This window comes from Perognathus longimembris, chromosome 1 (assembly GCF_023159225.1).
Source record: "Perognathus longimembris pacificus isolate PPM17 chromosome 1, ASM2315922v1, whole genome shotgun sequence".
NCBI lineage: Eukaryota > Metazoa > Chordata > Mammalia > Rodentia > Heteromyidae > Perognathus > Perognathus longimembris.
This window is the reverse complement of record NC_063161.1, coordinates 79,317,371-79,336,165: the sequence shown is the minus strand read 5'-3', so window position 1 is coordinate 79,336,165 and position 18,795 is coordinate 79,317,371. Positions and strand designations below refer to the sequence as shown.

Here is an 18,795-nt window from a genome sequence, read left to right as displayed (position 1 = left end):
AGGTACCAAGTGTGAGGGGAGGGGGGAGCACGTTTGTACACATGTGCAAACATGCATGTGTGTGCGCCTGTCTCTTCTAGCTGCCTGGTCCTCTCTCTGTGGGTCCACCCTGCCGTTTCAACTGCTGTGACAACAGGATGGCACCATTGTGGGGAAGGGGGGAGGCATCACTGCTAGGATTCCCCCCCCCCAAATAACTCTCTCTCTTGCAGCCATGAAGTCAGGGGGCACGCAGCTGAAGCTCATTATGACGTTCCAGAATTACGGGCAAGCGCTGTTCAAGCCCATGAAGTAAGTGTCGTGGGTGCTGGGTGCGGGGTGAGATGGGGGTATAGGCACAGAACAGAGGCCCAGACAGGAAGGGGAGTGTCTCCTCCCAGGAGAGTTGACCCATGTGTGACAAGTGTCTGGCCTGCCCCCCTTTCCTGCCTGACTCCCATGTTGACTCTGGTCACCCTGGGTAGGTAGGTCCATGAGTGGGGGGGGGGCGGGGGGCTTCTGGGCTGAGTGGAGTTCGTGGCTGAAGGCCGGGTGTGGGTGGGTGGAGGAGCCCCACTACAGGAGGGGCCCACCGTCAGCTTGCCAGCTTGCATTTGTCTGGGATGGTTTTCAGTTTCCAAGACTGAACATAATGGGATCGAATGAAGGTTGGTGCCATTGGCTGTGATGTGGGCCGCAGCAGCTCTCCATTTCCCCGCGCCGCCCCCCCCCCCCCCAAAGAACTGAGCCTGTTCAGTATGGCAGACCAGGTGCGTGCGGGGCCACCTGTGTCTGTGTGACTGTGGGGGTCTGTCCTCTGAGCCTGGGCTCTGTCTGTCCTGCGTGGAGAATCCAGGTGGACACCACGGGAGGGGAGCGCAGCCTGGGGCTGGGCTGGGGGCCTTCTGGGGGTGTTCTGGAGGGCGGAATGGAGCTGATCGGGGAGCAGCTGTGAGGGATCCCAGCCCTGCACAGGGAGCCTCTTAGACCTCTGGTTCTCTCAATGTTAAAGGAGGCCATGGAGGAAAGGGACAGGGCCGGACCAGCAGCTGTCAGCCAGGGTCTTCGCACAGCAGCAGAGAGACTCAAGATCCCAGGCCTCCCCTGTCCCTGCTGGGCCCCTGAGGCTTCTTCTGGGGGTGCAGGGCTGTCCTGTGCCGCCCTGTGGGCCTCCTCAGCCAGCCTCAGGGTGCCATGGGCGCTGTGCTGAGCATCAGTTTAATCCCATGACACCGCCCCGCCCAGACAAGAAGTCCAGGGGACCCGGAGCCCCCCAACACCCCTCCCACCCCATCCCTCTGTGGTGACGGGCAGGGGTGAGCTCAGAGCTCCGATGACCTGCCTCTGGTGACACCAGCTGCCTGGCTCCCTCGGGGAGCCCTTCAGTGGGCTCAGAACCTCCCCGCTCTCCCAGCATTTCCGTGGCCAGGCCTGGGAGTGGCCCCTGGGCACAAGTGGATTGTTTAGGGTTCAGGGGAAGACTGATGAGGAGGTAGTGGCCAGCTCAGGATGCAGCTGTGGAGAGGATGTGCTGAAAGATGGTGAGAGGTAGAGCAAGGCATGGGGAGGCCAGCCTGGGCTGCCCCCCCACCCCCACAGAGAGGGGGCGTGGTGAGGGGCGGGGCCCAAGCAGTAGAGGATCTGCCTAGTAATTGCCAGGCTCTGGCCTCCAATGGGGGCCCCAGCTGACCCCTTCTTGCTGTTTCTAGACCCAGTTGGGTCCTGGGACTCCCCTCAGCCCACCTACAGCCCAGTCTAACCGATGACTGGTCATCACAGCCTAGGCTCAAGCCTGGGCTACTGCCCACACACTCTTACTCCCAGGTGGCTGTGGTTTGAGGGAAAAACGGCTGTGGTTCATGGCCATCTACATTAAGAAATTAAAAATCTATAATTAACAGTTCTCTGTGAGCAGGGGCTGTCTCCGGTGGGTTCATACTAAATTCTCAGTGTAGCATCATTGATTAATTGGGTGGATACAGAACTTGACCTCTGGGATCTGAGTGGGTGTGAATGGAGAAAGGGGGCCCAGAGGGGCAGCGTCCTGCGGGGGGGGGGGGGGCAGGTGGGAACACAGGACACGGTGGATGAGACACAAGGGAGACCATCTGAGACGTGTGCGGTCACTTGTTTTAACAATTTTTTTTTTTTTAAGCCCACATGACTTTGCTGGGCGTGCGCCACCAGCGCCCAGCTTCTCTCTTCCAATTAGGCTATTTGTCCTCTCATCATCAAGTAGCAAGAGTTCTTTACATATCCTGGAAATGGGACAGCTGTAATTGGTGCCATTTGAAGCACAGGGTGTATCATATGTTTATTTGTTGTTGTTGCTGTTGTTTGGGCTTTTGTTGCAGTGTTTTGTTGCAGTTGCTTGTTTTGGGCCGGTTTTGTGGCTTGAACTCAGGGCCTGGCTTTTTTGCTTGAGGCTAGCACTCTACCTCTTCAGCCACAGCTCCACTTCTGGCTTTTTTGATGGTTCACTGGAGATAAGAGTCTCACAGGTTTTCCTCCCTGGGCTGGCTTTGAGCCACGATCCTCAGATCTTAGCCTCCTGAGCAGCTAGGATGACAGGCATGAGGTCTCAAGACCCTTGTGGGGCTCAGTAATCCTCTCTGAAGGAGTCTGGTTGAAGCTGGGTGGGGCTGGAGCATGCATCACTAGCACAAATTCTAACCTGCATCTTTGAAAAGAACCTTCCAGGCGTGCCCGTGGCTGCCCCAGACACAGCCGTGACCGCTGCCTGGCACATCCTCATTTAGTAAACTCTACAGACACCCACGGAGCCCCCAGGCTAGGCCTGTTGCCAAGCGCTGGGAACACAGACATGACTCAGACCCGTCTGACCCCGGAATTCGGGTCCACTCCAGCTGCTCCCTAAACAGCCCTGCTGCTGGAGGGTGTGGGGGGTGGGGGGGAAACAGCTGAGCTCGCTGCCTATAGGGAAGCCACATATCAAGAAAAAAACAGGCTCTCCAGGAAGACCAAAAGGGAAGCTAGGATCGCCCAGGGTGGGAATACTTGCTTCTGGGCCACACCAGCAGCCTGTGCAAAGTCCCTGTGGTCAGGATTGTGCAGTTTCTGTGGGCTGTGCCAATGAGTGGATGCTCTGTGCTGGTGACAATCCTCAGAGGTGGCTGTAGGCAGTCAGGTCATGACAGTTCTCTAGCACAGCCTTCTTCTCGGAGGAAAGCATTGACTTCAGGAAGGTGAAGTGTAACCACTAAGCCAGCCACCAGCTGTACTGTGTTTCTTGAGTCCCTAGCTCTGAGCAGTGTCTCCAGATGTCACAGCCTATGTGTTGCAGGCCCTTACCTGTGTCGCCCACGTCTCTTGCCTTCTATAAAGAATGCAAGCAGGGGGCTGGGAATATGGCCTAGTGGCAAGAGTGCTTGCCTCATATACATGAAGCCCTGGGTTCGATTCCTCAGCACCACATATATAGAAAATGGCCAGAAGTGGCACCATGGCTCAAGTGGTAGAGTGCTACCCTTGAGCAAAAAGAAGCCAGGGACAGTGCTCAGGCCCTGAGATCAAGACCCAGGACTGGCCAAAAAATAAAGAAGAAAGAATGCAAGCATATATATGAGCCTGGTGTCGTGGCTCAGGCCTGCAATCCCAGCTACCCAAGGAGGCTGAGACCTGTGCTCAGGAAAACAGTGGGCACATAGTATCATATGCAGATCTACACAAACTTTTCTAAAGAATGATATAAAATATGGATTGCTCCTTTGAACAGCTAATTAACGTTTAAGGAAAATTAATACTGGGGAGCTAGAACTTGTGGGTTTTGGGGGGGGAGTAGGAATAAGGTAAAGGGGAGGGGAGCAGACAAATGGAGAGAGGAAGGGTGGGCAAAGGCATTCATAATAATCAACGCACGTGTGTGGCAATGGATCCAAGTAACGTGAGGGAATGGGTGGGGTTGGGAGAGCTGAGGGAGAATGATGGATCCAGACACACTGTGCTGATAAATCAGTTTGTTGAATGGAGCCCCCCCCCCTTTGTATAACTACATGAAGATAATTTAATCGATAAATGGAGGTTCAGATCTGAGGGCGGTGATGCAAGGCCATCCTGGACAGGAAAGTCTGGGCGACTCTTATCTCCATTGAAACCATCAAAAGCCGGACGCAGCAGAGGTCTGGTTCAGGTGATCCAGCCCCAGCTTTGAGTGAAAAAGCCAAGAGAGCACCTGAGCCCCCCGAGTTCAAGTCCCAGGATGGGCACACAAAGAAAAAGGACCACATGTGTCAGCATCACCCCAGCAGCTGTCCCCAGGCACCCAAATCCTCGGGGTCCTGTCACATAAACAGCAGCAGCTGCCGGGACACTCGCCGGCCGCAGAACATTCAGGGATGCGTGAGCAAGCAGAGGAGGCCAGAGGCCAGGCCCGCCATCACCACCTGCACCTCCACTGGCTTGCCAGTTGGAGATGTCACCCTTGGCCAGCTCTCGTGACCCAGCGAAGCGCTAGGTCCCTGGCCAGGTGCCTCCCTATGGAGCCCTGGGTCCCCCATGGGTGTGGGGGAGCCCCCTGGAAGCTGGCGATGCCCATAACCTCAGCCCTGGGCCCATGCTGACCCCACTTAGTGCAGGCCCCCTATCCAGTCAGGAGCTGGGGTGTAGGTCAGCAGATGGGAAAGCCATGGGCATGGCCCTTGGTCCTGTGGGTTGGTGACACTGTGACCCTCCCAGTGAACCTCTTCTCTCCAAAATGGGGCGTCCGTGTGAGCAATGGTGGGGGGCATGCACCAAACCTGCAGAACCCCCAAACCTTGCTGCTGCTCCGGGGCTGTCAGCATGGAGCCCAGAGAGATGGCAGAATCCCTGGCCAGGCTTTTGCTGCAGCTGGTATGGGGACGCCTGAGGAAGACAGCCTGCAGCCCGGCCTGCTGCCCGTGCATGGCAGCTAGGAAGAGGCAGCTGGCCACACCCTCCAGTAACAGATGAATGGGCTTCTATTCTCCTCATTCTCTCCATTCCTCCACCTCCTCTTCCCCCTTTTCCTCTTACTTCTCTTCCTCCTCCCCCCCCTCTCTCCTCCTTCCCCAGGCTACAGGGCCCCCCTGGGCCGCTGACTTTCCTTTAGACTTGTGGGCAGCACAGCACGAGCCTTTCACGCTTGGCTCTGTCTCCCACACGCCGTGTTCTTCTGTCCCTCGCCTGTTTCTGTGTCTTGCCGCCTTTCTCTGCCTTGTCTCTACTGGGACCAGCCAGGGTTTGTGGATTTGATCCTGGGGCTGAGTTTTAAACAGAAGAGGAAGAAAAGAATCCAGACAATGGTCTGGCATTTGGGCAGGGTTGGGGCGGGGGGGGGGGGGGCAGGCGTCTTTTCTCTCCTTGTCTCCCTCGTGGGGTCCATATCCATTTCCCAATTACAGTGTTCCATTCTCTTCCTGTCTGTCTCAGCCTCCTGAGTGCTGGGACTATAGGCTGCACCACTGTGCTCAGCTGCTCTGGGGCTTTGTCCAACTCTGGGTCACAAGCCGGGGACTCATTTGGTGGGTTCGTGGAGGAGCCAGGGGCTTGGTAGGGACTCAGTAGGGGCTCGGTGGGTTCTTGGGGGCTCAGTGGGTTCTTGGAGGAGCTGGGCACATGTGACTTCCTGACACTATTGACCTGAGTGTCCTCTGGGAGCTTAGGGCCAAACTGAGGATATGTAAACTGTGAGCCTGGTCCCCGGGGATGGCAGGGGCCGAATGGACGAGTGCTTGGACAGCAGTAGCCTCTCCCACACTTCCATCTCTGCCCTGGGCTGGGTTCACCAAGGTCCTCCTGTCTGGCCTCCCCGATCCCACTGGGAAATAGGTGAGGTGTGCTGGGGGCCAAGCCAGAGCTCCGCGGTGGGGGGTGGGGGGTGGGGGGTGGGGGAGGGCGCAGGCAGCCGGCCTGCAACAGGAAGGCACAGGTGGGGTCACAGCGGGGGCGGGGGGGGCTTGCCCAAGATTTGCAATGAAGGTTTCTGACACAGCGGCCAGGCCTGGACCTCCCGCCTCTGGGGGCAGGGGGTCGATGTGGGCCTGGGAGCCCAGTCACCAGCAGGGGTGAGGAGGGAGGAACTGGCAGGGGTGTGAGGGGCCATGTGAACTGAGAACAGAGGACTACGGCCTGTGCTTTCACGATGCTGCAGACACAGACTGAAATTGACCAAGCAAGCAAACAGCAGAGTGAATCGGGGAAATGAAGGGCGCTAGCCAGGTGCCAGGGGCTCACACTTGTAATCTCAACTGCTCCGGAAGCTGAGATCAGAGGATCACAGCTCAAAGCCAGCCAGGGCAGGAAAGCTCATGAGAAAAATAAGCCAGAAGTACAGCTGTGGTCCAAGTGGTAGAATGCCAGCCTTGTGACAAAGCCAAGAATATACAGCTAGGCACTCACGGCTCACTCCTGTAACCCTAGCTACTCGGAAGGCTGACATCTGAGGTGAAGCCAGTGTGAAGCCAGCCCAGGCAGGAAAGTCCCTGAGACTCATACCTTCAATTAACTACCCAAAAAGCTGGAAGGGAGGGGTGGTTCAAGTGGTGGAGCACTAACCTTGAGTGAAAAAGCTCAGAGACAGTGCCCAGGCCCTGAGTTCAAGCCCCAGCACCAACACACACACACACACACACACACACACACACACACACGAGTGTGAGGTCCTGAGTTCAAAACCAAGTATAGACACACATGCACATGAAAGAAAGAGAGAGAAAGGGAGAGGGAGAAGGTGGGAAAGAAGGAGAGAAGGAAGGCAGGAAGGAAGGAAGGGAGGGAGAGAAGGAAGGAAAAGGAAAGGAAAGAGAAAGAGGAAAGGAAAGAAGAGAAAGAGGGAAGGAAGGAAGGGAGGGAGGGAAGGAGGGAGGGAGGAAGGAAAAAGGGAGGGAGGAAGGAAAGAAGGAAGAAAGGATGGAAGGACACGGGAGATGGTCAGGATCATTGGCTATGGCTAGGGCATTCTCCCTCCCCAGCACAGAGCCTGCATGGGCTGTGACCAGGGCTGCAAGGTTTGGCGGGGGGCGGAGGGGAGTGTGGGAGGGGGAGACTTGGATTCTGGACAGCCCTGATAAAGAACTTTGTGGGGCTGGGAATATGGCCTAGTGGTAAAGTATACGTGAAGCCCTGGGTTCGATTCCCCAGCACCACATATACAGAAAACGGCCAGAAGTGGCGCTGTGGCACAAGTAGCAGAGTGCTAGCCTTGAGCAAAAAGAAGCCAGGGACAGTGCTCAGGCCCTGAGTCCAAGGCCCAGGACTGGCAAAAAAAAAAAGAACTTTGTGTGGCCTTGGGGTGAGCAGAAGGCCCCTGTGTGTGGCCTTGGGGTGAAGAGGGCACCTCTGCATGGTCTTGGGATGAGCCGGAAACCCCTGCTTGGTTCTGGGATAAACAGGAGACCCCCTGTGTGGTCTTGGGGTGAACAGCGGTGCTCTGTTGGGCGTTGCGGGCTGGGCAGTGTGTCCAGGGACACCCTGGCAGGGACCTTCTAGGCATGGGCCCCACTCTGAGAAACAGAGGGCAAGGTTCGGAATTTCCAAGGATTTGCTGTTGGGCTCATAAATAATTCATGTTTTGCCTGTGCCATGCCCTCACCAGTCCGGGGAGGCAAACAGATTGCCCAACGCCTTGCGGCGGGTACGGAGCCAGCAGAGGCCTGGGCCTGACTGGCAGTGGACAAGGACCCTTTTGTGCCCACACTGGGCTGGGCCCACCTCCCAGCCTGCTCCCCACCCTGCCGTGGGCTGTGATGCTGCCTCCTCCTCCCTGACAGGGGGCAGGGGCAGGGCGGAGATCGGGGGACACCAAGCCAAGATCCCCAGTCAGACCCGGGTATACTGGGCAGAGAGGGGCCTGACCCCTCCAGCCCTCTGGGCTGCTAGGTGTGTGTGTGGGGGGGGGGTGGGTCTCTCATACTTAGAGCCACCGGACACCAGCTCACCAGCCTCAAGGTGTCCCTTGTGAATTCCTCGTCCCAAGGCCAAGTGCAATCTCTCTCGTGTCTCCAGCCCCCATCTGGCAATTCCCATCCATCCAGCTCACCCTGAGCAGTGCGTGAGCATGCACACACACACACACATGCACGCACACGCACTCACCTTGCAAGGAGCGTGTATCAATCACAGCGGGAGACAAGCCGACGACGAAGGAAGCCCTGGGGGGGGGGGGGGGTGAGGGCCGGATTTGGGTGGAGACGGGTTCAGGGACAGGCAAGGTCGTTCCAGAGATGCCCACTGCTTCCTCCTATGAGACACACAAAAGCACCCACTGTGGTTCAGACCTCAGTATTTACGTGGAAACCTGAGCTTCAAGACCAAAGCAGGCAGCAATCAAAAGAACCTCCACAGCATGACTGTAGGCCTGGCACAATCTGGCTGCTTCAGGGAGACATCCTGAGGCTCTGAGCAGGGGCGGGCAGTGCCTCTGATGAGAAGTTGGGCCTGTGGCAGCCCTTTTGTTTGCTGTGGCATTTCTCCCTGGCACCCACCAAAGGCCACATCACATACAAGGTACTAGCCTGAGCAGGTGGGCCTGGAGGTATTGGTGACAAAGCTGTTGTGGGACATAGCCTCCAGAGCAGCATCTTGGGCAAGAAAGGGAACTAGCTGCGTGGTTCTTCCCATCTGGGCTTTCACAGGTGAAGAGGAGTTGGCCCAGGGAGGCACTGTGGGGGGCTCAGCACTTTCAGAACCATACAAGGACGTCAGCAGCAAGGACAGGCTGGATGGCTGGAGCCCAAGGATTAAGGGAAGCCTGGAGGCTGTGCAGAGCCCCGGGGCCATGCTGGTGTCTGGTCTAGAGGGCCAGGGGCCACCCTGTGATATAATCTGCTTCCTGCTGAGCTCTGGGCAGAGCTGCTTGGGGACCACAGCGTTCTCAGGAGAGGCCAAGCAAGCTCTGTCCATGGCACTGACCACAGAGCAGAGAGACTCAGAGTCCAGGGTGGCCTGGCACCAAAGGCCATCTTATGAGCCTGGGGCAGATCGTTCTAGGCCTCCCACCAAGGCCGTGAGCCCTGGGAAAATGAACCTGCTCCTCCATGCCGGAGCAGGAAGCGGAAGGCCAGTCAGGAAAGACCCGAGAGTGGATGCGGTGCTGGTGGCTCAGGCCTGTAATCCTAGCTACTCAGGAGGCTGAGCTTGGCGGATCGTGATTCCAAGCCAGCTTGGGCAAGAAATCCTTTGAAGCTTTTTATCCCAAATGGACCAGCAGAGAGCCAAAGTGGAGGTGTGTCTCAAGTGGTAGAGTGCCAGCTTTGGGCAGTAGTCAGGCCCAGTATACACACACACACACACACATACACACACACACACACACACACACACACACACACACACACACGATAAAAGGGAAGGGGAATTGTGGAACCAACGGCCAGCTGCTGCAGGAATCTCACAGGAAAATAACCTAAGTTGTCTCACCCAGGAAAGTCCTCAGAGAACACAGCCCCAGGCCGTACCTACTGAGCCCCAGTGCACGGTGGGGAAAGCTGCTGGGGCTGAACAAAAATAGCCCATGCACCCCAAGCCTCCCTTCTTACCCTCCTGGGAGCATTCATTTCCTGGGGGCTCCTAGAAATGAGACCCCTTTAGTGGAAAATCGAAGTCAACCATTAGCCACACACCCCCCTCCTGTGTTTTTTCCTGATGGTTGTTGTAGTCACTGGCCAGTCTGCTTGTGTGGAGGCCACACTTCTGTCAAGCAAGAGAAAGAAAATATGATCTTCATTTTTCCCCCATTCTGAGAGTGGCAATCAGGGAATCTCATTCTAAAGCATTTCCATCGAGCCTGCTTGTTTTCTTCTTTGTTTTGTTTTTAATATCCCTAAAGGATATCTAGCCGAGTTCAGATCGTTCACAGCCTAGAGAGCAGGCGGAGGCTCAGAGCCCCTCTCCTTGCATTTAGCTTATTTCTCCTATTGATATTTTTCTAAAGGTTCAGGGCTCCTAGGAGAGAAGATTTAAATGATGGCAGTAACCTTATACTAAATATTTAATCCCAGACTTCGTCCTTAAGTGTCATCTCATCTTTTTTATTACCGTTAAATAAAATGCGGCACCAGAGCACAGAGAGAAACAGGCACCTGTATTTCTAGGTCATAGGAAAGAGCATTCACCTGTAACCCATATCCTCTTCACCATGGCTGAGAACCCCAGACGAACAGCAGGAAAAGTTAATATATATATGTATAGTAGGTCTGAGCTGAGGCTGGTGGCTTCACACTTATAATCCTAATGACTCCGGAGGCTGAGATCAGGAGGTTCACTGTTCAAAGCCAGCCCAGGCAGAAAAGTCCTCAAGATTTTATCTCCAATTAACTAGGAAAAAGCCAGGCTGGAGCCGTGACTCAGACATTAGAGTGCCAGCTTAGCAAGCAAGGCCATGAGCTAAGCCGCAGTACAGGCCTTAAAAAATATAAATACATTAGATCCATACTCTCTAGCCTTTTATTTTTTTTTAACTTTTTAAAAATTATGTTTAGGTAGTTGCACAAAGGAGTTGCCATCTAACAAAGCAATTTATGAGTACAGTGCCTCTTGATCAGACCCGTCAACATTCTCACTCCCTTGAACCCACCCCTTCCCTTGCTTGCCTTAATTTTGTGTCTGCAGTCTCCCTCCCCTCCTCCTTCATTCATCTCCCTCTCCCCTCTCCCCTTGACACTCCCCACCCCCGTGTGTACCCATTTCCTGGTACTGATTTTGCCCTATTCTTTTTCTTATAGAAATATGTACTATTTGAGCTCTCTATAGATGTCACCCAGTGCATGTACTTACAGGTTTATAGGCACGTTCTATCTACCAGAAGTGAGGGAAACCATGCAACCTTTGTTTCTCTGGATCTGACTTATACTTCACTTAACATAACTTTTTCCAAGTCCTTCCATTTCCTTACAAATGGTACAATATCATTCTTTCTAATGGATGAGTAGAATTCCATTATGTATATCATATTTTCCCATTGAAGGGCATCTGGGCTGATTCCATATCTTGGGTATGGTGACTTGTTCTGCAACAAACATGGTTGTGCTAGTGGCTTTACTGTGGCCTTGTTTGTGTTCTATTGGATAAATGCTCAGGAGTGGGGTTGCTAGGTTATAGGGTAGTTCTATATTTAGTTTTTTGAGGAACCTAAATCACAGTCTTACCCCATCACAGGTTGGTTCGGGGGGGTGCTAGTTTGGGGACTTAAACTCAGTCTAGGCACTGTCTCTGAGCTTTTTCACTCAAGGCTAGAGCTCTCCGACTTGAGCCACACCTACACTGCTAGTATTTTGCGTGTTAGAGAAAGGACTTTCCTGCCCAGGCTAGCTTTGAACCTCAGCCCTCAGATCTCATGAGTAGCTAGGATTCCAAGCATCAGATACTGGCTCCCAGCCACAATTAGTTTTAAGTGAGTTCAGACTTTCCTTAGTTTTAAATGTTTGACTCACTGTTAAGTTGCTGTCACTAAAGTGATGCCCCTCTGAGTTTGGGGAGGGAGAGAGAGGCTCATCAAACCGGCTTGTAGGGCCCATCTGACTGCTCGATTCTGCATTTCTGGCTGCACACGATGCCGGACAGAGACCACAGGGAGGCTGAGTGAGGATGGGTGCCCAGGTCTTGCCTGGGTAACAGATCACCAGTTGGCAGACCCATGCCCACCTCTGTAGGGTGCTCCCCAGTGTGGACACCCCCAGCTGTGCAGAGAACACCCAAGAGCCAGCGCCACTACACAGCATGAGGCCAACCAGCCAGGCCTGTACCCAGTCAGCCCTAAGAGGCTGATCCTTCACTCTGGAGAGGGTAAGGACAGGGCCAACTAGCAGGCTGTCCCCAACCGCCCTTCCCCCCAGAACCTGTCCCCTCTGGGTCACAAGGGCTAACACCTGGGGACAATCCCACTTCAGTGCCAAGCACACCCCTCTTGTAGACATGTTTTTCCTCTCCCCTTCCCATGTAGACTCAAATTTCTGGGGGAGTTTGGGGCAGAAGCTTCTAGATGATGTAAGAATGCTCCAGACACATGGCTGACCTTCCTGATCTTCCTAGCACCACCCCCCGCCCCCGTCCCCCCTTCCCGGCTTCTTTCCTCAGTTAAGTTCCCCATGACCTGCACCCAAAATAGGAGAGGGGTATGGTGTCCAGGCCACTCCTGATTGGCTGTCATGATTGTGCCCCAGCCAGGAGATTGGGGGACTAAAGGAGGTACCATGAGGCTCTGAGTAAGAGACATTGGTATACGATGGCTCCCCTGCGGGGTCTGAATCAGATTTAGCTCCAAGTGTCTCATCTCTGGCACTCCAAGACTAAAGACCATGCCAAGCACCTGCCAGGGAGAAGCCCCCTCACCTTCCAGAACATTCACCCCACCGAAAACCTGGTATTAAACAGCTTAATATATCTCGTTAATGACAAGGTGGCTGTTTTCTCCTGCATGAGTGATGGGAAGATTACCCAAGACACAAAGTCTAATTTTTGCCTTCAGGGCTTTCATTTGGTGAGTCAGGGATCCGCCCAGCTCCCGGCAAGAAAGGCGAAACTTCTGTTTTCTGTGAGGTTTTGCTTCCTTGAGATTAGCCCTGGGGGTGGGGGAATCCCAGAATATAGATCCTAATTCCAAGAACCTGTAAAGGTCACCGGATTTCCAAGCGGTGTCTTTTCTTTGGAGATGTGATTGCATTCGAGATTTCTCTTGGCCCTACTGGAGTTTGAGCTCAGCGCCTCCTGCTGGCTTCAGTTTGCTTGCTCGTGGCTGGTGTTCCACCACTTGAGCCATACCTCTAGTGTGGCTTTTTATGGAGTTTTTTTTTGTTTTGTTTTGTCTAGTTAATTGAAGATAAGAGTCTCAAGGACTTTTCTGTCCCCACTGGTTCTGAACCTCGAATCTTCCAATCTCAGCTTCCTGTGGAGCAAAGATTATAGGCGTGAGCCACTTGTGCCCAGCCTCATTGGGGACTTGGAGATGCACTGAGCACTTGGATTGTCCAGGCTCTGAATGCAACTGTGTGCCTGTGGAAGGGGAAACCTGAGGGGGATGCGACACCCACACAGGAGACACCAGGTGAAGACGGGTAGGAAGAGAAAGATAGGGCCAGGAGCCAGGAACACTGGAGCCTCTTGAAGTTGGTAGGGTCAGGAAGAGCCCTCATGGAGCCCCAGAGGGAACATGGTTCTGTCACAATTTGACAGCATATGCCAGGCTGACACAGGATATATTTCTGCCATCTTTAACCACTGGCGTGTGCTCCTCTGCTGAAGCCAGTCCAGGAACTTAAAGATGGACCTTCTGCATCCTCACACCCAGGTCAGGCTTGCGTGGATGAGAGGATGCGGCTGGGCAGGTGGCTCATAGAGCAGAGAGGACAGAGCCTGCTATGTACAAGGTTCTCTGCAGTCGCTACTCGGGGTGAGATCGCAGGATTGGGGCAGTCAAGGGCCATGGTGCTTGAAGACCCAGGTCTGGAGAGCCCTAGAATGAGGGGCCTAGAGAGGTTCGGCAGTACATCCTAGTACATCCTGGGCTGACGCAGGCAGCCCACAGGTGCTGCTTGGTTGGGGACACCTCTCTGTGGGAAAGCTAGTGTATCTGGGGGGGTCCAGACTTGGGTGACATCAGCTGTGGGCATATCTGACTGAGCAGATCCAGCGTCCCCTCCCTCCTGTGGCCCCTTCTTTAAGTGACATTTTTCTTTTAGTGTCATTTTTCTTCCCCTGCCTGATAAACTTTCCCCACAGTGCATCCTGAAGGGGTCCGTCCAAAGAGGTGCCCACTCTCTCCAGGCCTCAGTTTCATATTTATGATCAGGCTCCACTGGGACATCTGTGCCCAGGGCCTTTGGAAATGCCATCGGGCAAGTGTTTCCTGAATTGAATCAGCTGTGGGTCTGTGTGCAGTGGCCTCCACTGTGGTTCTCGTTCATCAAGTGGGGAACAGCCTGGCCCTGCAGGCATCTATCTGGCTCCCCTCCACATTAAGCCACCTTCCTCTTGCCTGGCCATGCCAGCTGGAAGAGGGAGGACAGCCCACCTCTTCTCCACTTGAGGTGACCCCTGGAGCCACCCCCACCTGGGGGAACACCTATGACAGCTCCTATGTAGTCCACTGAGAAGGTGGGATCTGGGACCCTGTCCTCAGCTGGCATCCCACCGATGCCACCAAAGGCCATCCCTGGGATAGCCTAGGCTTCCAACTAGGAAGTAGTCTGAGGCAGATACTCTTGGACCCACACAAATGGCCCTGAGCTGGGTCCTCTCAGACTGGCCCTGTCTCTAATGAGTTCTCACAAGCTCACAGCGAGAGACAGAGGTGGCTGTGTAGTGACCTGTGTCCACTCCTGTTTAATGGGAAGAAACATTTGCTGCAGATGGAGGATGGTGGGTGAGTGGGCCTGTTCTCTTGGTGAGCACCCGGGGTCATGATAGATGTGGTGAGCGGAGAGGGCCCAGTGTCTCCCCAGCATGTGTCAGCTTCCGGAACAACTGAGTAAGTGGATTACAAAGAACGGAGGGTGGGTGTTCAAGGCTCCTCCAGCCCATCCTGCTCTGAGCTGCACTTCAGGATCCCAGGTTCAGAAAGAGCCCAGCCCCTCCCCCATGGAGGGAGGCTGTGGAAGCTGGAACCCTCCCCCAAGAGGGGGCTACCACAGCACCCCCATCCTGAAGTCCCCATCAGCACAGGTTCAGGGCCCAGTGAAGCCCCACTTGGGTGGGCAGGGCCACAGGAAAGGTAGACCACAAGGAGGCTGGACCACAGGGAGGATGGACCATAGGAAGGATAGGCTACTGGATGATGGGCAACAGGAATGATGGACCACAGGGAGGATGGACCACAGAGAAGATGGGCCACAGGGAGGATGGACCACAGGGAGGATAGACCATAGGGAGGACAGGGAGGAGAGACCACAGGGAGGAAGGACCACAGGGAGGATGGACCACAGAAGGATGGACCACGGGGAGGATGGACCATAGGAAGGACAGGCAGGATGGACCATAGGGAGGATGGACCATAGGGAGGATGGACCACAGGGAGGATGGACCATGGGGAGGATGGACCACAGGCCACTTATTTCTTAGAGCTTCTCAGGGAGTTGCAGATAAGAAAAGTATCAGTAGGTTAACAAAAACTGAGGCACATTTCAGCCACGGGGGGGGCCACTGGAGTCCCCCACCCACCCCAATTCTGCACCCTCACCCCTCTCCCACCCACCAGCGCCCCATCCCTCACTTGCCCCAGTTCTGCACACCCACCCCTCTCAAGCTCTTCCCTGCAGCCTGCGGGCTGGGGACCGTGTGGAGGGGGTGATGGCCATGTGCAAAGCCCGCTTTCAGGACGAACGCCCCTTTCTCTGGAAGGGGGTTTCCAGGTAGTTATTTCATTCTTATTTTTCCCCCTACTTACTTCTGGGAACTTGGTGCTTTTCTTCTCCCACGACCAGTAAAGCAAAGCTGGACCTCCCTCCCTGACCCTGCCGGCCAGCCTGGCTGGGGACAGCGCCCTTGTCCTCCTGTGTGGGCATGGGCAGCTGGCCTGGACTGAGCTGTGGCGCTGCCAGGGCTGGCCGGATGCCTGGCGGCTGCTGTGAAACCCCCATCTGGACCTAGGTTACGAGGGTACCAGTGTCGGGTGGGGAGGGTGAGGGGTTCACCTCCTCCGTCTCCTGTGACCTGATCAGGCTGGGGAGAGCATGGCATGATGTTGGGGCTTCCAGGGTGCTTGGAGCCAGGACTCTCCTGTCCTAGGAAACATGGGTCAGATGCCCGGCCAGCCAAGCATCTGAGAACCGCTTCCCAGTCCAGGAGACAAGGCCATGCCCTCTCCTGCCCTCCACACCTGGCTGCACCTGCTCTCCAGACCCTGCCAGGTGAGGTCACCAGCTCCATCCCCTGCCTGGTGAGACAGGTCCAGTACTTTTCCAAAGTGCAGCTAGAGGCCTCGGGTGAAAGAGAGGCTAAGAACCAACCCCCCCCCCCACACGCCCCATGCACAAAGGTGTAAGTAATGTCACAGGTGTGTCTGGTTGTCCCCACTCAACAGCCTGGCACTAAGATGCCCAGTCACCTCCCACCCACAGTGATCTGTGTCCTCTAGGCCTCCTTTTGGCTGCCCAGGACCCCAGTAAGAGTGATATCAGTGGCCCTGTGGAGTTGTCAGAGGGGTCGGGGGGGGGGGACCCTGCACCCACCCTGGCCCTGTTGGGGTGGAGATCGTAATGGTGAACCTCACAGGGGAGCCACCCCATGCTCAGCCCTTATACCGCTCCTTCCCTGGGCATGGCCTCCAGCCTTCCTCTCTCTTCCTCTCCTCTCCCCCTTCCCTTCCCCTTTCCCTTCCCCTTCTCTCCTCTCCTGCTCTACCCTACGTACCTGACAGAGGCGTCAAGGCCAGCTCTACCTGAGGTCTGACTGGACTTCGAGCCTGAGGCCCAGGGTGGTGAGCACAGGACAGCTGTCTGGAGGAACTACCTAGAGCTTCCCTCCAACATTGCTCCAAAGGTGGATCTCAGCCAGGTGCTGGTAGGCCAGCCTGTAGTCCTAATTATTCAGCAGGCTGAGATCTGAGGATCGAGGTTCGAGGTCAGCCGGGGACAGGAAAGTCCATGAGCCCCTTATCTTCAGTTACCTACCAAATAAACAGAAAGTGGAGCTGTGGCTCAAATGGTAGCATGCCAGCATTGAGTGAAAAAGGTAAACGGCAGCACCCAGGCTCCTAGTTCAAGTCCCAGTACTGGTGCACATGCACACACGCGCGCGCACACACACTCACACACACACACAGAGCAGTGGCCAGTGTGACATCAGGACAGGATGTTCCCAGGGGGCTGACACCACCATGCACGCCCTCAGTCTACACCATCCCTGGCGGATGCTGAGCTCCCAGGGGCATTCTGTGCTCAGAGCGGATCAGTGACAGCCGTGCATGTTGGGAGGCAGGCCCAGGGCAGGAATAGAATGAACGTGTCTGTTTTCCAAACTCCCCAAGTGACAGCCCTGATTAGGGACAGCTCCCTGGGACACCTGGCAATGGAGCAGGTGACACAACAGGCCATTCATTGAGTCAGAGGGACCAGCCCCATGTCAGCAGCCCATCCTCAAAGATCCGCCTTGGGCTGGCATCCATCCCATCCATGGTCCATTGCTTCCTGGCTGCTTCCGTCCTGGGCGGTCTGTGATTCGCCACATGCCAGCCCCCATGCCCATTGCGTGCGACAGCAAGGCCTGGGGGATCCGTGGCTGCTTTGCTCTTGGCTCCGGGGGATTGTGCAGGGGTGGAGGGGCGTGCATTCAAGTCGAGACTCCTCATAGTATCATAGGCCCCGTGGGGGCCAGAGCCACCAAGAGATGTCCCTAAGCAGTGGCTATGGCGGCATAGAATTAGGGAGAGCTCGCTGAAGTCTAGCTCCAAGCCTCTGAGCCACAAGGCCTGGGGTGGGCCTGGCCTCATTCATAATCGATCACTCCTTTCCTCCTCTCCTTCCTCCCTTCCTCCTCTCCTTCCTTCCCTCCCTCCTCTTCCTGCCTTCCTCCTCTCCCTACCTCCTTCTCTCCTTCCCCCAATGCCTCCCTTCTTTTCTCCCTCTCTCCTCTTCCTCCTCTCCTCTATTTCCCTCCCTTCCTCCTTCCTTCCTTCCCTCCCTCTCTCCTTCCCTCCATCTCTCCCTCTCTTTCTATGGAAGTAACTTGCCTCTCCAGAGCCAAGGTTCTCTGCAGGCAGCAGATGAGGTCCCAGCCAGAGAGGCAGGGGTCCCCGTGCTCCTTTGTGGCCCTCTGCACATGTCCTGGGGTCTAGGAAAAGTGCCCCCCTCTGGGAAGGGGCACCCAGGGCGGAGCACAGATGTGTACAGACAGATTTAGGTCTGCTGGGCATGGGCTGGGGTCAGCTTCTTCCTCCCTTCCCCTCACCTCCCCCTGGGTAGCCCTTTAGGATCCTCTCCTTGTTCTCTTCTATCATGCAGAAAGGGAAACTGAGGCCACAGACCACCAGTAAGCACTCTTTCTGGGATCTTCATGGGCCTCAAAGCAGCCACAGAGCTGAGGTTGGATGTTTTGCAGGGCAGTACCCGGTGTCCAGGTGTGAGTGGGTATGGGGTGCATCAGGAAGCCTTGGAAGCGAGGTCCCCGCAGCACCGCAGAGGCCTTGGGGGAGGGCCACATGGATAGAGGGAGCACCCCTCTGCCCCTTGCCCCTTTCCTGAACTTCCTGGGCTGCAGCAGGGAACCCCGCAGGCTGTGTATGACCCGGCTCCAGGGGACCCGCACAACCACCCACTTCTGGGAAGGGTGGCGGTCTTTCTCAGAACCCAGGGGTACGGAAGCAGGAAGTGTTCTGGCTTCAAGGAAGTGTGGAGATGCCTGGAGCCCCAGGGCTTAGAGCCACCTGAATTGCAGGCATGTGAGTTGCTCAGAGAGCCAGGCAGGTCGAGGGAGAAGGGATGGGAAGGCCTACTCGTTGTTTAGCACCAAGCACGCTGTCTCTGCACACATGGGGCAATCGGCTGGATGCTGGCCCCAGGCCTGAGGAGGTGGCCGTGGGGATGGAGGGGAAGGGCTATGCTGCAGGTAGACCGAGCCCCCCCTCCCCTCCTCCCAAGCCACCCAGCCCATCCATTGCTCAGCTGCAACAGGCCCTTGGCTGTGCCCAGAATCCTTAGGACAGAACACTCCTGTCCCCAGGCCCTTCCCCATGAGCCTAGCAAACAAGGCTGCCCAGTGTGGCCAGTGCCAGGGGAGGAGGGCAGCTATGGGAAGGAGGAGCCACCTGTGCCAGGCAGAGAACCCTGAAGGGGGGGGCTCAAAAAAGTGTTCAGTTAGCCCAGCAGATGTGAGGGTCTCGGTTCAAAGCCAGCCTGGGCAAAAAAAAGT

General features: G+C 55.7%; 1 protein-coding gene across 1 annotated transcript in view; it reads left to right on the top strand.

Moving 5' to 3' along the window:
* Positions 1–18,795, top strand: part of Fam20c (FAM20C golgi associated secretory pathway kinase) — a 47,994-nt gene that overhangs the window by 11,809 nt on the left and 17,390 nt on the right. The window contains exon 3 of the mRNA XM_048330734.1: positions 213–291. Within this exon, the coding sequence (XP_048186691.1) occupies positions 213–291 (79 nt within the window). The remainder of the gene's footprint in view (positions 1–212; positions 292–18,795) is intronic.